Genomic DNA, 12,594 nt, shown 5'->3' with positions numbered 1-12,594 from the left:
GTGTGTGTGTGTGTGTGTGTGTGTGTGTGTGTGTGTGTGTGTGTGTGTAATGTGGGGGAAGGGGAAAGGGCAGCCAGACAGCTGGGGTCCCAGCTGACCACACTTATTGACTACAGAGTGAAGAGTTTGACATCTATACCCTCTACTGTATGAACTACCCAAGGTAAGCCCATTGTCTCTCCCCCTCTAGCTCCTTTTGGGGTCCATTGACCTCCAGCTGCCACCATTTTTCCTTCCCTGACCCTGTAGCCAATGCCCTCCATGATCTAGCCCCCATTAGAGGTCCCTTGACTGCTCTCCACCCCCCAATCATCCCCTCCAGACTCCTTTGTAATTCCAGTGACTTCTGCCCCTCCTCAGCTCGATGGCCTTGCTTCGGGACCTATCCCTCTCCCCTCCTGTGGCCCAGTGGCTCCAGGAACGCCAGGCCCAGCTCCGACATTCACTGCCCCTCCAGAGTTTCCTCCTCAAACCTGTCCAGCGTATCCTCAAGTATCACCTCTTACTTCAGGTGCTGACCTGGACCTGGGAATCAGGGATGGGGAGAGACTGGGGGAGCTAGAGACAGAGAAGGGCTGACCCTGCAAATAAACCTGCCCCGTTATTAGGTGAAAGCTCGGGGCTAGGGGACAATGAGGCAGCTGAGGGAGCAGGAGTCAGGGAGAGAACCCAGAAGAATGGCTGGAGGGACAGAGACGGGAGGAGACCCATGTGGAAAATGACTCTGTTGGAGACATTTCTTAAGACTCAGTAGTGGGCAGGGCCCTATCCTGGGGCTGGGGAGAGAGAAACCCAGGCTTTGGTGACTTGGTGGACCAGCATCAGGTCTGGAGTGAATGAGAGAAGCACTGGAGAAAATTGGGATGTGACAAGAAACCCAGACCCAGGGGCACATAGAGACAGACGGAAGAGATGTGGAAGGCCAGAAGCAGAGAGATGGAGCTTGGGCAGAAAGTGACTGAATACTATTTCCTTCCTTGCCCCATTCCGTCCCCCCCTCAGGAGCTGGGCAAACACTGGCCAGAGGGAGCAGGGGCAGAGCAAGGCCCTGGGGGCCGAGAGGTGGTGGAAGATGCCATTGTCTCCATGACAGCAGTTGCTTGGTACATTAATGACATGAAGAGGAAACAGGAGCACGCAGCTCGTCTGCAGGTGGGTCGAGGGCTTGGGGAGCAGGGCAGGCTGCCTCTAGGAGTCTGGGATTGGGACTGCCTACAACAGAGAGTCCTGTTCCTGGCACCTGCGTACCCATCCATGGGTGCCCCCCTCAATGGACGCCCATTTGTATGTCTGCATGTGTCACAGGAAGTACAGCGGCGACTGGGGGGCTGGGGAGGCCCGGAACTAAGTGCCTTTGGGGAGCTGGTCCTGGAGGGCGTGTTCCGAGGCGGGGGTGGCCCCCGGCTTCGGGGGGGCCAGCGGCTCCTGTTCCTCTTCTCTCGTATGCTCCTGGTGGCCAAAAGACGAGGGCCTGGTTATAACTACAAGGGGCACATCTTTGTGAGTCTGGGTCTTGGGGGAGGGTATGGAGACTGGGGAGGAAAGGAGTCTGAGTGGGTCCTAGAAGGGATGAGATCCCTGAATGGGGTAGGGGCCAGAAGGCTGGATGCCTGAATCCCTGGAGGGTGGGGGGCCAGAGACCTAGGCACCTCTGGGTTCTCCTGGGGGTGAGGTTAGGAGGCTGCCCTCCTGGAATTCTCTGGGGTGGGAAGCTAAGCCTGGATTTCAGGATCCTCAGGACAAAAGATGGGATTAAATACCCAGGGCTCAAGGAGGGCTGGTAGCTTTGAGATCTGAGACTCAGGCTCCCTTCCTACCCCCCAGTGCTGTAACCTCTCTGTGAGTGAGAGTCCCAAAGACCCCCTGAGCTTCAAGGTGGCTGATGTGACCATCCCTAAGCACCAGCATCTGCTGCAGGTAACCAGAGACCTGGGGAGGTGGGGGAGGGGGGTCTCCTCTAAGAGCTCCTGGTCCTTATGTGGCTCCCTTTCTTGCCCCATTTTCACACCCTAGGCCAAGAACCATGAGGAGAAACGTCTCTGGATCCATTACCTTCAGCGGTTAATAGTGGAAAACCATCCAGCCTCCATTCCCCCTAAGGTGAGGAGGTCCCTGCCCTGTCCTGTGTCCCACCCCAGCCAGCCTGTGGCTCTACCCAGAGGCCCGGAAAAGCCCCCTTGGCAGCTGCTTCTCTTGGTTTATTTCAGGCAAAGCAAGTCCTCTTGGAAAACACTTTCCACTGTGAGTGAGAAACTTTGCACCCCTCCTCCTTCAGGGGATAGGGGTGAGGGAGGGGGCTGAAGGAGATCTGTGTGGGATAAGGTGATGGCTTTGACTCCCCAGACTTTCTTTGCAGGTGCCCCTGAAGGCCAGCCCAGCTGTGAACCTCTAACCCCCCCACTTGGGTCCCCCCGCCTCCTGGAAGGCCGGAACTTCACGGGCCGAAGGACAACAGGTACAATGACCACTCAGGTGGCTTGCTCCTCCTGTCTTACTCTATCAGTGGCCTCAGCACCCCAGTACTGCAGCATTCACCCATGGATCCAAGGGGCTATCCCCCAGGGTCCCAGTGGGCCCATCCCTCAGCTAGGACCTGAGTGAATGTGTGGGGGCTGGGGGTGGGAGGGAAGGCAGATGATTATCGGCTTCATCTTTCCCACAGACCCCTCCCCATCTCTGAACAGCCCTGCAGGGGCTTCCCCAGGTCGAAGAGGCAGAAGGCAGTCTGGTAAGTGGAGGTCCCGGACAGTTGGGGTTGCGGGGGCTGGGATGGGGATTGTGGAGGGAGCAGCTAGCCAGCCACCCCAAGTCACTTATCTTGCCCACCCACCCCCACAGAGCCAGCAAAGGAGTCTCACATCATGTTTTCACATATGGGTCAGTATCCCCTGGCTCCCTCTGGGGCTGGTTCCTGTGTGTGTGTCTGTTTGTCTGTCTGTGTCTGTCCTTTGTCGTCTACTATTTCTAGATGGGCTGTATATGTGTATATTGGTATGGGGTCTGGGAATTTACAAGCAGAAATTAAGGGGCTTCCTAATATCCTTTGTTCTCTCCTCCAGCTGGATCCAGGCTCAAGGTAAGAAACATCACCTCTGTGCCAGGGATGCAGAAGCCTGGCTCTCTGGGGGTGGGGGCTTGGCCAGGCACCTGGCTGTCTGAAAGGGTGGGCGCTGGACACTGGGCACCTGTCTGTGCCCAGTGGTCTCATTGTTTACCCCTGGTAGCATGCCGGCAGTGAAGGGGAGCTGTTCCCAATGTCAGAGTCCCTCTGCAAGGCCCCAGCCCCGGAACCAGCCCTGGTCCTAGCCTCAGGAACCCCTGAAGATCTGGAGGAACCAGCCCCCCCAAACCTGGACCCCCCAGGGCTCTCTATCACTGAGGAGATCATGGAGCTGCTGACCCAGAGAGGTCTCCAGGAACCAGGGGTAAGCCAGTGGCAGCCCCTGGGACCTTGATGGGGGCTGGTCCAGGGTGACAGATGATTGAGTCCTTTCCAGACACTGAATTCAGGACCTGCACCATCTGAAGACCAGGTGTCTGGCCCTAACCTTTTCCCTTTCTTTCCTCTAGCTTTCACCCCTGGAAGTTCCTGAAGCCCCCAAACTGCAGGAGGATTCTGAGTCTCCAAATCAGACCAAAAATGTTGGCCCAGACACCCCAGCCCCATTAAGCCTAGAACCCTCTGAAGAAGAGGAGGGAAAACAGCTGGAAGATGGAGGGCCATCCCCACTCCACATCCTAGAGGGGCCGGACAATACTGAAATTTCCAGCATTTCTGAAATTCCGGGCCCTGCGGCAATTTCTGACATCCCCAGGCTTCCAGACATTCTCCAAATTCCCAGTTGTGAGGACAGCTCCAGAATTTTTGACCATTCCTTAGGACAAGGGGAGCCCTGCTCCCAAGCATCCACTCAGGGTGAGAATTCAGATGTTACAACGTTTGGAATGACAGTCCCATCAGAAAAGACAGATCATGGAGCTGAGCACAGACAGGAGAGCCAGTCGTCCTGGACGGAGGAAGAAGAGGAAGAGGAGGAGGAGGAGGAGGACACAGAAGGAGAGCAGTCTCCCACTTCTCCCAACAAGACTGGCAGTTCAGAGACCCCAGAGTTCCACTCCTGCTCGGAGATCCGGAGAGCCTGGCAGGCCTTGGAGCAAGGGTCCATGGAGGGAAGGAGCTCCCAGGGCAGCATTCTGGAACCTCTGCTCATCTTGGAAGAGTCAGATTTCAGGGGAAACTGCAGAGTGGGCTCCCTGTCCCAGCTCCTTGTTGGCAGGGATGAGACCAGGAATGGGGATGGCCCCAGTGGAGCTGCTGGTGCAGAGAGGGTGGCCACACGAGTTCGGGAGTTAGCACGTATGTACAGTGACCGAATTGAGAGACTCCAGAGGGCAGGGAATCAGGGCTCTGTTGTTGCCGGCTCCCGGAGAAGAACCCGGGGCCTGGTGCATTCCCACCAACTCCTGGTTCCCCCAGAGGAGAATGAGGAACTTCACCCTGGTAAGTCTCCCAGGACCCTTGGGTGGGAGGGGAGGTAAAGGTCAATGGTGGGGGGAGGGAAGTAGAAGAAAGGGAAAGGGGAGAGAGGTGACTCTTCCTCTGTCTCTCTCCCTCTAGGGCCTCTCTCAGCTTTTGGACATGTCCTGGTCCGAGAGGCGAGCCTTCCTGTGGCTTGTGCTCATGCTTCTGTGGCTCTGGTCCCTGCGATGCGATCCCATGCTACGGTCCCATTGGCCACCCAGAGATCTGAGCTTCCCCCTGCTGGGAAGCATTGTCCCACTGAGGCTGGTGAACTCCAAGACATTCAGGTCCCCAAGGAGGAAGCCTTGAAGCTCCCCATTCCAGAGGCTGTTCAGCCAACCCCTGAAGCTGTGCCCTCAGCCCTGGCCCCAAGCCTACCTCCTCAGGGACGCCAGCTCTTGGGTTCAAGTGCAGCTGCTCTGTCCAGGTACCTGGCTGCTTCTTGTATCAGTCAGAGTCTGGCAAGGAGAGGGGCAGGGGTCCTAGAAGGGGAGGCTCCTCTGGCCTGGAGGCCCTCCCCAGCCAGGGGTCCCTGGGCCTCAGCTCCTTCGTCCCGAGCCCCGTCACCACCCCCTGCAGCTCGGCCCAGCTACTCTACCACAGTCAGCATCCGAGTGGGGGGTGGAGGGCGGCTGGGTCCAGCTAAGGCCCAGGTCCGCCTGAATCATGCTCCACTGCTGGCTTCCCTGGATCTCCCAGGGCAGCGCCGGATTCAGGGAGCTGCTGAGGCCACTCCTAGAACATGAGCTGAATGTAGGTGTCCTCCAGACATAAGGTCAGGGATGAAGCTTTGCCCAGATCTCCAAAAATAAAAGACTTGAAGATATTTAAGGCCCTGAAGACAAGACTGAGGATCTGGACATTTGGGTCCTACTTTGGAGCTGGCTTTGTGCCTCAATTTCCCCATACAATCCACTGTTGTCCAATCAATCCAGGGGTCTGTCAGGCCCACTAAGTGCTTTGAAAACCCACAGGGGGCTGCCTTTAATGTTATTAATAATTAATGTTATTTTCTATGTTTGCACATTCCTTGGGTGGGGGCATTTTCAGTTGTACAGCTCCATATAAATACTGTCAACCCTGCCACCCTTCCCCTAAACCTTTTGCAGGAAGGGAATTCTCTTTGAAGGGCATGGGGCTTGAGGATCTGGGTAAGGAAATATCGCATATTCCACCTAACACCCAGGCCCCCTCTATCCCAGCACTGACTCGAGCTCCTCACTTCCTCTCCAGAAACACCAGGTCCTTCTTTTGAGGACCAAGCCTCCAACCCCCCCAATAAATGGATTTAAGCTGTTTCATTCTTAGTGACTAGATCTACTGGGGATGGTATTTGCTTTTGGGAAACTCCTGGTCTGAATCACAAGACTCGGGAAGCCTGAAACCTGGTGTAGCGGGGAAAGATGGGTATGAGCCAGGGGACTTGCAGGTTTGAAGCCTCGCTCACCCATGGGACCATGTAGATGCCATGAGCCTGAGGGTCCTCACCAAACAAAGAGGGGGGTTAGAAGAGGTCTCTGAGCACCACAGCCTTGGAGCTGAAAGAGACTTCAGAGTGCAACAGGGCAAAGCCCCGCCTGACTGCACGGATGCCTCTTGTGTCATCAAAAGAGAATGATTCAGCTGTCCTCCAGAGTGTGTGATGCTGTTTTCTCTTCCAGTGCAGAATGCCCCCTTTGGAGCGGCCTATGGTCCCCTTCCTTTCTTTCCAGATTAGGAGACAAAGTTTGAGTTCTAATACTGCTCTGACCCTCATTAGCTATGCGGCCCCTGGGCAAGTCGTTTCCTTACATGTAAAATTGGTGTACCTCGTTTCTCTGGGTTGTGTGGATGAAATGAGAAACGGGTAAAGCACTATAGAGTCTATGGTCTCACTGAGAAAGGCTTTCCAGGCATTGGGGAATAGCTGTGGAACTTCAGCCAGGCCCTTTCCTTGTTGTGGTCTGGGCCTCCCTGTTTCCCAGACCCGCCCAGTCCCCCTGAAGGTAGCACCCCTGAGTGTCCAACCAAGAGGCCTCCAGAGAAGCCACTCCAGTTCAGGCTGAGAGGCAAGAGTTGGCCTGGTACATCGTGACCCAGGGCCGGATGTCCTGAGCATGGGAGACATGGCTTCTGCCCGCCTCAAACCCACAGGCTCACCATGGACAGAGCCAACCCAGCTGCTGCATTAGATCAAGTTTCTCACCCACATGGTGCTTTGCAGGTCAGGGGCTGGAGCCCTGGGGTGATGGGCCTTTGTCTCCTTCAGAGGGTCTGTAACAGGCCCTCTGCAGCAAGTAGGGAGGGAAAAGTTTGAGATACTGACCGACCGTATAAGGGCTATTCCCTGGCCATGTTTCTCCCGCCCACAGCTTTCCAGGATGCCATCCAAGGGAAGGAAGGAAAATTCCCAGCCAACGCTCCCAGTCAGCAAGCATTCCCAACATTCCACTCCCCCCTCCAACTAAGGCAAGTAGGAGGGGGGGAATTCTGTTTTGCATCTTCCCCCTCCCCCTAGGGGGAAGGGGGTGGGGTATACAAGCAGTCATTCGGCCCCAGATGCATCCCAGCTGTTCCTAGTGAGGGATAAGGCAAGCCACATCCCTCAAAAGCAGGATGGCCAGGTGTCCAGCTGAGGGAACCTAACACGTCTGGTCCTACCAGGAAAGTCTTAGACACTACACTAGGTGCAGCACTGAAGGCGCCTGCTCAGAGGCTTATTGACTAAGGGAGTAGTGCGGCTGTGAAAACGGGCTGAGTGCCAGACCTTAGCTGTATGAGTCTGGCGATCTTAGACACTTCTGTCCTATTCCATCACATCTCATGTTTCTGGGCTGTAAATGGTGCCCTTCTGCTATGTGGCTCCTGTCCCATCAACCAGCTTTTCCCAAAACCAGTACCTGCTGTGGGATCAGAGGGTAGATATTTCAAAGCTAGTATGACTTGGGGAAGTGAACAGATTTGAAAGTAATGGTGGCAAGAGAAAGTTGGTGGGATGCTGAGGGCCCTCATGCAGGTAATTAGGCACATCCTCCCCCGGCAATTCAGAGTTGTAAGGAACATCAGCTGGTCTAACATCAAGGGGCTGGAGGTCTAAGGATGCCAAGCTACTTGTCCCAGGCCCAGAGGAAGGAGCTGGGTGTAGGGGCCTCACTAGAGCTCCTCCCATCACACACCTTCCACTTGCCTGTAATACAAGACTCTTGGCCCATCTGGGTCCACAGTACATGCCTTTCCTCCACACCAACTGGGAATTGTCCAAATTTCTGAAAAGGTAGCTTCCCCTTTCAGGTTCTTCCCAGGGCCCACAGGATGGTCACCTTAACTCCTCAGTCTGCAGCCGACTGGCTTTCTTTCTACTCTTCAGCTTTATTAAGCTGACACGGCTTGCTCACCATGCCAGGTCTCCTCAATCCCAAGAAAGCAGAGGGCCTCCCCCCCGGCACAGCTTGTCTGTCAGTGGCCGAATTTTTGTCCTCTATTTCTGTTTTACCTGGGTGTGCGGCAGAAAGCAAGCCTCTGGAAGGCAGATGTGGTATCCAGGCAGGGCCTCAACTATAAAACCTACTCCAAGGAGCCATCAGCATCCTCCTCCCACTTGGGGGTCAGTCAGCTGTGTCCTCTAGTCAGTGCTCAAAGCCTGATGCTTCCTGGAGGATCCTTGGGATCTTGGCCATTCCCACTCACCAGGACACTCAGCAAGGCCTTCCTAACAGTTACAGTTTCATACCCTCCCTGCTTAGAAATCCTGAACAATCACCTCTCCACACCACTGACCAATTGTCATTGCCTTCCAGGTTCTGTCAATACATGAAAGGCTCATTCTCTCCTGTTAAACAGGGCTAATTTATGGATCACTTCCCATCCCTATCACTTAGTCCTGCCCCTTGCCCCTAACTCACTAAGTGGATCATCAGAGTAGAGATAGGAAATTGCCTGTTCAGTGCTATTTGTCACATTTCCTTAATTAAGGGCTTCCTGAGGGTAAGGCCCAGATCCTTTTGCTTTTAAGGAATCAGGAAAAGAACTCAAACCCACTTTCAAAAGGATGACCCTTCTATCTGGATTCTGTGTGTGTGTGTGGGGAGGTTGTGGAAAACAATACACTCTATCCGACTGGTGCCTCACCATGAGAAAGGTCAGAGATCAGCTCCAATACTTTCCTTTACTTTAGAACTATATTTACAATACTCCAATACTTTAGAACAGAAAAGTCCCATCCCCATTCAAGACCAGGGCTAGGGAACCTGGCCCGATTCCGTCAAGGGGCAGCACTGGAGGACAAAGAGGGACACATGTGGCCTGAAGGCCGCTGGTTCCCCACCCCTGTTCCAAGATTAACCACAGCTTCTTGAAAAGGTCATATACCAAATTTATTGCAAAAAGACCCACAATCCTAGCAGTTGCCTTATCGATAGGATTTCTGGTAGCGAGCCCGGGCTCCAGGGCCGCCAAACTTCTTGGATTCACAGCGCCTAGGGTCAGCCACCAGCAGAGTTCGGTCATATTGGATAAGGATGTCTTTTATTTCCTTCTTGGAGGCCTCGTCCACATCTGGAAGGAAGGAGGAAGAGACCAGCACTTTAGTGCACTGACAACTCTGTTGGCCAACAAAGCCAGGTTCATCCCTGTTTGGCCCTAAATACAAACAGTATCTAGAAGCAGATGGCAAGGGCACCTGATGGAAATTGCGCCTGACACCTTTAACTAGCAGTGTGACCCTGGGCAAGTCTGTTCACCCCTCCTAACCCCAAGTTTCCTCATCTGCAAAATGGGGACAAAAATAGCATCTACCACCCCACAGGGTGGGGTTGTGAGGATCAAAGGAGGTGACAAATGCAAAGAGCTTTGCAAATGAAAACTGGTTCACCTAGTCTAAGATGGAAGAGCCCAGAGGAGAGGAGCACCCACCAAGCATACTCCCCAAAGAGGACTCAAAGGCCCCACTGCCATCCACATGGGTTTTCTAGACCAAGGTCATGTACAGGTGTAGCCCCCAGGGCCTAACAGTGGTACCCAGGGAAAAGGAAGGGCATGCAGATGACCTTAATGTCACCCTACCACATGACTTACACTTCTGGTAATAAGCCACCAGGGCTTTGGAGATGGACTGGCGGATAGCTGTGGAAGGAGGGAGAGGGGCACGTTAGCAGTGGTTGTATAACCCCCATGCCCCAAGAATACTAAGAAGCTGGCAAGAGATTCCCAACCACCTCCTTCCACCCAAACCCCACTCACCATAAATCTGGGCCACGTGGCCTCCTCCTTTCACACGGACCCGGATATCGACTCCAGCAAAACGTTCCTTGCCTAGTAGGAGGACAGGCTCGAGCAGCTACAAGACAGCAGAGTTTGGCAGATGGGCCTCCAGATCACTCCATCTGACCAGAGCCCAGTGAAAAAATCTGCTCTCCCATTATTATGGCAATCCACTCATAGAAAAGCAACCTTCCTGCCTGAAAAAGTGCTCCCAGAACACTCTTTCCCCATTATGAGACAAAGGCAGACTCCCTCCCAAACCAGTCAACACCAATATGGTACAGGACTAGGTGCCTAGATAGCAAGGGAGGTCACAGGGTGTCCTTGGCAACTTGTAAACAGATCGGCACATGAGGGATGGTTTGCAGAGGGAGAACCCAGAGCAGCCCCACAGTTCAAACACTGTTGTGAAAGCCTGAACCTGCCTGCAATCACAAAAGCAGCCCAATTATATACTAATGCCATCAACAGCCCTCCCTCCGTATCTGCCCACACCTTTGGCCCTTTCTACCATGGGTAAGCTCTTCCCAAGGCCTCTCTAGGGGAAGGGCTTAGGGCAGCCCTCCTCCATGGCTCTCAGCACTTCACCATTCCCCTCCTCTCCCTTCTTGCTCCAGATCTGTACCCCCAGTGCTCAGCACAAGGTTTAATAAGTGCCTACTGGGGTGACTGCTCAGTCTAGGCGACATTATCTGAAGGCTTCCTCCAAAGGTAGGTGAGTAGAAGAATTCCAGTTTTCTCCTGCTGAGGAGCTCATCAGCACATAAAGCCTCCTTGCTCTCCCTGATTTGCTTTGGCTCAGTGTCTTAACAGAAGGCATGTCCCCCCACCCAACTCTGGTCAGCAGAAAAGAACAAGAACAATGAGGCAGCCTTAGCCTTTTTTCTTCTCCGAAGAGATGGGGGGGGAGAGAGCTACAGGAGTTGGGGCAGGCCAGCCCAGGTACCTTGTACTGCAGGGTTCGAGGTTCAATCATCTCCAGTGGTCGCCCATTCACCTTGATCAGCCCATTGCCTCTCTTGCAATGAGCCACAGCAGTGGCTGTTTTCTGGGAAGAAAAATAACTTACATTTCTATGTGGTTTTAGGAATTATGAAAGGCTTTCCTCACAGTGACAATAAAAGGTCAAGGCAGTGCAAGGAGTATCCCCATTTTCTAGACACAGACAGTTAAGCTAAGGACTGCTGAGGGGGCTGTATCAGGAGTCACTTTACTGGGTGATCTGAAGACACAAATTTTCCACATGAAGTGCTTTAAAATTTGCCCTACGAATTAGGTAGGAATATTACGCCTATCTTCATGATGAGGAAACAAGAGAAGTGCCTGAGATTCAGCAGGCAGAGAGGAAGACTCCCAACTCACCAAGTAACCAAAGCTAAGTTATCTGAGATCTCTGGCTCAGAAAGTTTCCAACCCAAAACCTTCACTTCACTGAGGGTGGCACAATGGAGAGAAAGCCAAGCCAAGCAAGGCTCCAACCCTATCTTAGGCACCCCCTAGACCTCGATGGTTTTGTTGGGAGGATCATGTGACTGTTAAAGAACGTTAAAATGCATACAGAAGGTCAGCCATTCAAAAAAGGCACCTCTATCACCGAGTAGCTGACAGGGGTGTGCAGGAGCCCTGCTCCAATGTAGGGGCCCTTTCAGCCTCCCCCCTCCTTTCCTGGCCTCACTCTTTCCCCCTTGGAAGCATGGGGCAATCACTCCTCTGCCAGGCCAACTTCCTTTGTACCAGGTGAGCCTGACTATCGTCACCCTTCCCTCAGAGGAACAGAAAAATAAAATGGCAGGGCTGATCACTGGGTGAAGAGCCCCATCTGGCCGGGGAAGGGTCGAGCTGGAGACAAAGAACCCGCAGCCACCGAATCTTCTGGCAGATGAGCTAACAAACGCACATATGTACAGACATGTGCACACACGTAACATACACATGCACATGGAAGACAGGCCGAGGAGGCCCGAGGCTCCAGCAAAGTCTAGGCCTGACTCCCCGTATGCTCAGGCTACGCCGGAGCCCGGCCCGTCCAGCCTAGGCACTTTTACGGTAGCCCTAATTCACGCCACGTTCGGAGGTGTGCCGAGCCCCTCCCGTCCACGCACCCACGGGCCCACGCCGGGGAGAGAACGAGCCACACGGCTAGGCTGGAAGACAGTAAAGGCAAGATACGAACTCCGAGATCGTCGAGCTGCACCAGCTCGGGAGGTACCCCCACCCCCCCTGGCAGACACGTGGGCCCCGGCGGAACCGGAAGTCCCCCTTCTCCCCTCCCCCACCCCAAGGACCCTCGCTCCTACCTTTCGCCCGAAAACCTGGACGGACTGGAGCGGCCCCTTGGACGGCATGCTGCTGGCGGGCGGCGCAGGCCCAGAACCGGGCTGGAGGCACAGGAAGATGCGAAGGAGGCGGTGACGACGGTGGCGGAAGCCCGAGACTGGAGCTCCTCACCCGCCCGGCGCCGAAGCACGAAAGAGGGGGTTGGAGACGCGAGGGCTGTTTTCCAGGGTTTGCACAGGCGCAGAAGCCCGGGAAAGCCGCTCACCGTAGAAAGGGGCGGGGCCTAAGAGGTGCGGCGGCGGCACTTTACGGCAGGGGCGGAGCCTGGCCTTGTTGGAAGGGGGAGGAACCAATGGCCTAGTAGGGAAGTGACGGCGATCTTTATTGGCCGCCTCTTCTCGTGGTTTCTGTAGTCATCTCCTGACTCCGCCTCCTAGCCTTTCCAATCTTTCCCGAGTTCTTCTCCCTCCAGACCCACTTCCCTCTTCTGACCTCACCCTTAGTCTCTCTCCTCCCCAATCCCGCTCCCTCAAGGCCCCTCCCTCTCCCCGTCCCCC

The 12,594-nt window shown here is 54.6% G+C and overlaps 2 protein-coding genes across 4 annotated transcripts in view; one reads left to right on the top strand and one right to left on the bottom strand.

Annotated features, from left to right (window-relative positions):
- Window positions 1-5,823, top strand: part of PLEKHG2 (pleckstrin homology and RhoGEF domain containing G2) — a 9,235-nt gene extending 3,412 nt beyond the window's left edge. For 2 of the 3 annotated variants that reach the window (XM_069078525.1, XM_069078524.1), the window contains 14 exons: window positions 117-163; window positions 361-511; window positions 1,003-1,152; window positions 1,306-1,500; window positions 1,825-1,917; window positions 2,014-2,100; window positions 2,208-2,241; window positions 2,357-2,455; window positions 2,663-2,728; window positions 2,839-2,877; window positions 3,060-3,076; window positions 3,225-3,425; window positions 3,571-4,501; window positions 4,619-5,823. In XM_069078525.1, the coding sequence (XP_068934626.1) occupies window positions 117-163; window positions 361-511; window positions 1,003-1,152; window positions 1,306-1,500; window positions 1,825-1,917; window positions 2,014-2,100; window positions 2,208-2,241; window positions 2,357-2,455; window positions 2,663-2,728; window positions 2,839-2,877; window positions 3,060-3,076; window positions 3,225-3,425; window positions 3,571-4,501; window positions 4,619-5,268 (2,760 nt within the window). In that variant the 3' untranslated portion in view covers window positions 5,269-5,823. The remainder of the gene's footprint in view (window positions 1-116; window positions 164-360; window positions 512-1,002; window positions 1,153-1,305; window positions 1,501-1,824; window positions 1,918-2,013; window positions 2,101-2,207; window positions 2,242-2,356; window positions 2,456-2,662; window positions 2,729-2,838; window positions 2,878-3,059; window positions 3,077-3,224; window positions 3,426-3,570; window positions 4,502-4,618) is intronic. The other variant, XM_069078526.1, reaches the window with a different exon arrangement.
- A 3,026-nt stretch (window positions 5,824-8,849) lies between these two features.
- On the bottom strand, window positions 8,850-12,294 carry RPS16 (ribosomal protein S16). Its single transcript, XM_069078665.1, has 5 exons — window positions 12,058-12,294; window positions 10,707-10,808; window positions 9,740-9,836; window positions 9,575-9,622; window positions 8,850-9,055 (listed from the first exon to the last, which is right to left on the bottom strand). Exons 1-5 carry the CDS (start codon window positions 12,103-12,105, stop codon window positions 8,910-8,912), a joined length of 441 nt encoding a protein of 146 aa, XP_068934766.1. The 5' UTR covers window positions 12,106-12,294; the 3' UTR covers window positions 8,850-8,909.
- Window positions 12,295-12,594: the final 300 nt, after the last annotated feature.

This window comes from Petaurus breviceps, unplaced genomic scaffold, assembly GCF_028583685.1.
Source record: "Petaurus breviceps papuanus isolate PSGF00001 unplaced genomic scaffold, PetGlider_PUasm1.0 91041, whole genome shotgun sequence".
In the NCBI taxonomy this organism is placed as follows: Eukaryota; Metazoa; Chordata; class Mammalia; order Diprotodontia; family Petauridae; genus Petaurus; species Petaurus breviceps.
This window is presented reverse-complemented; position numbering and strand designations above follow the sequence as displayed.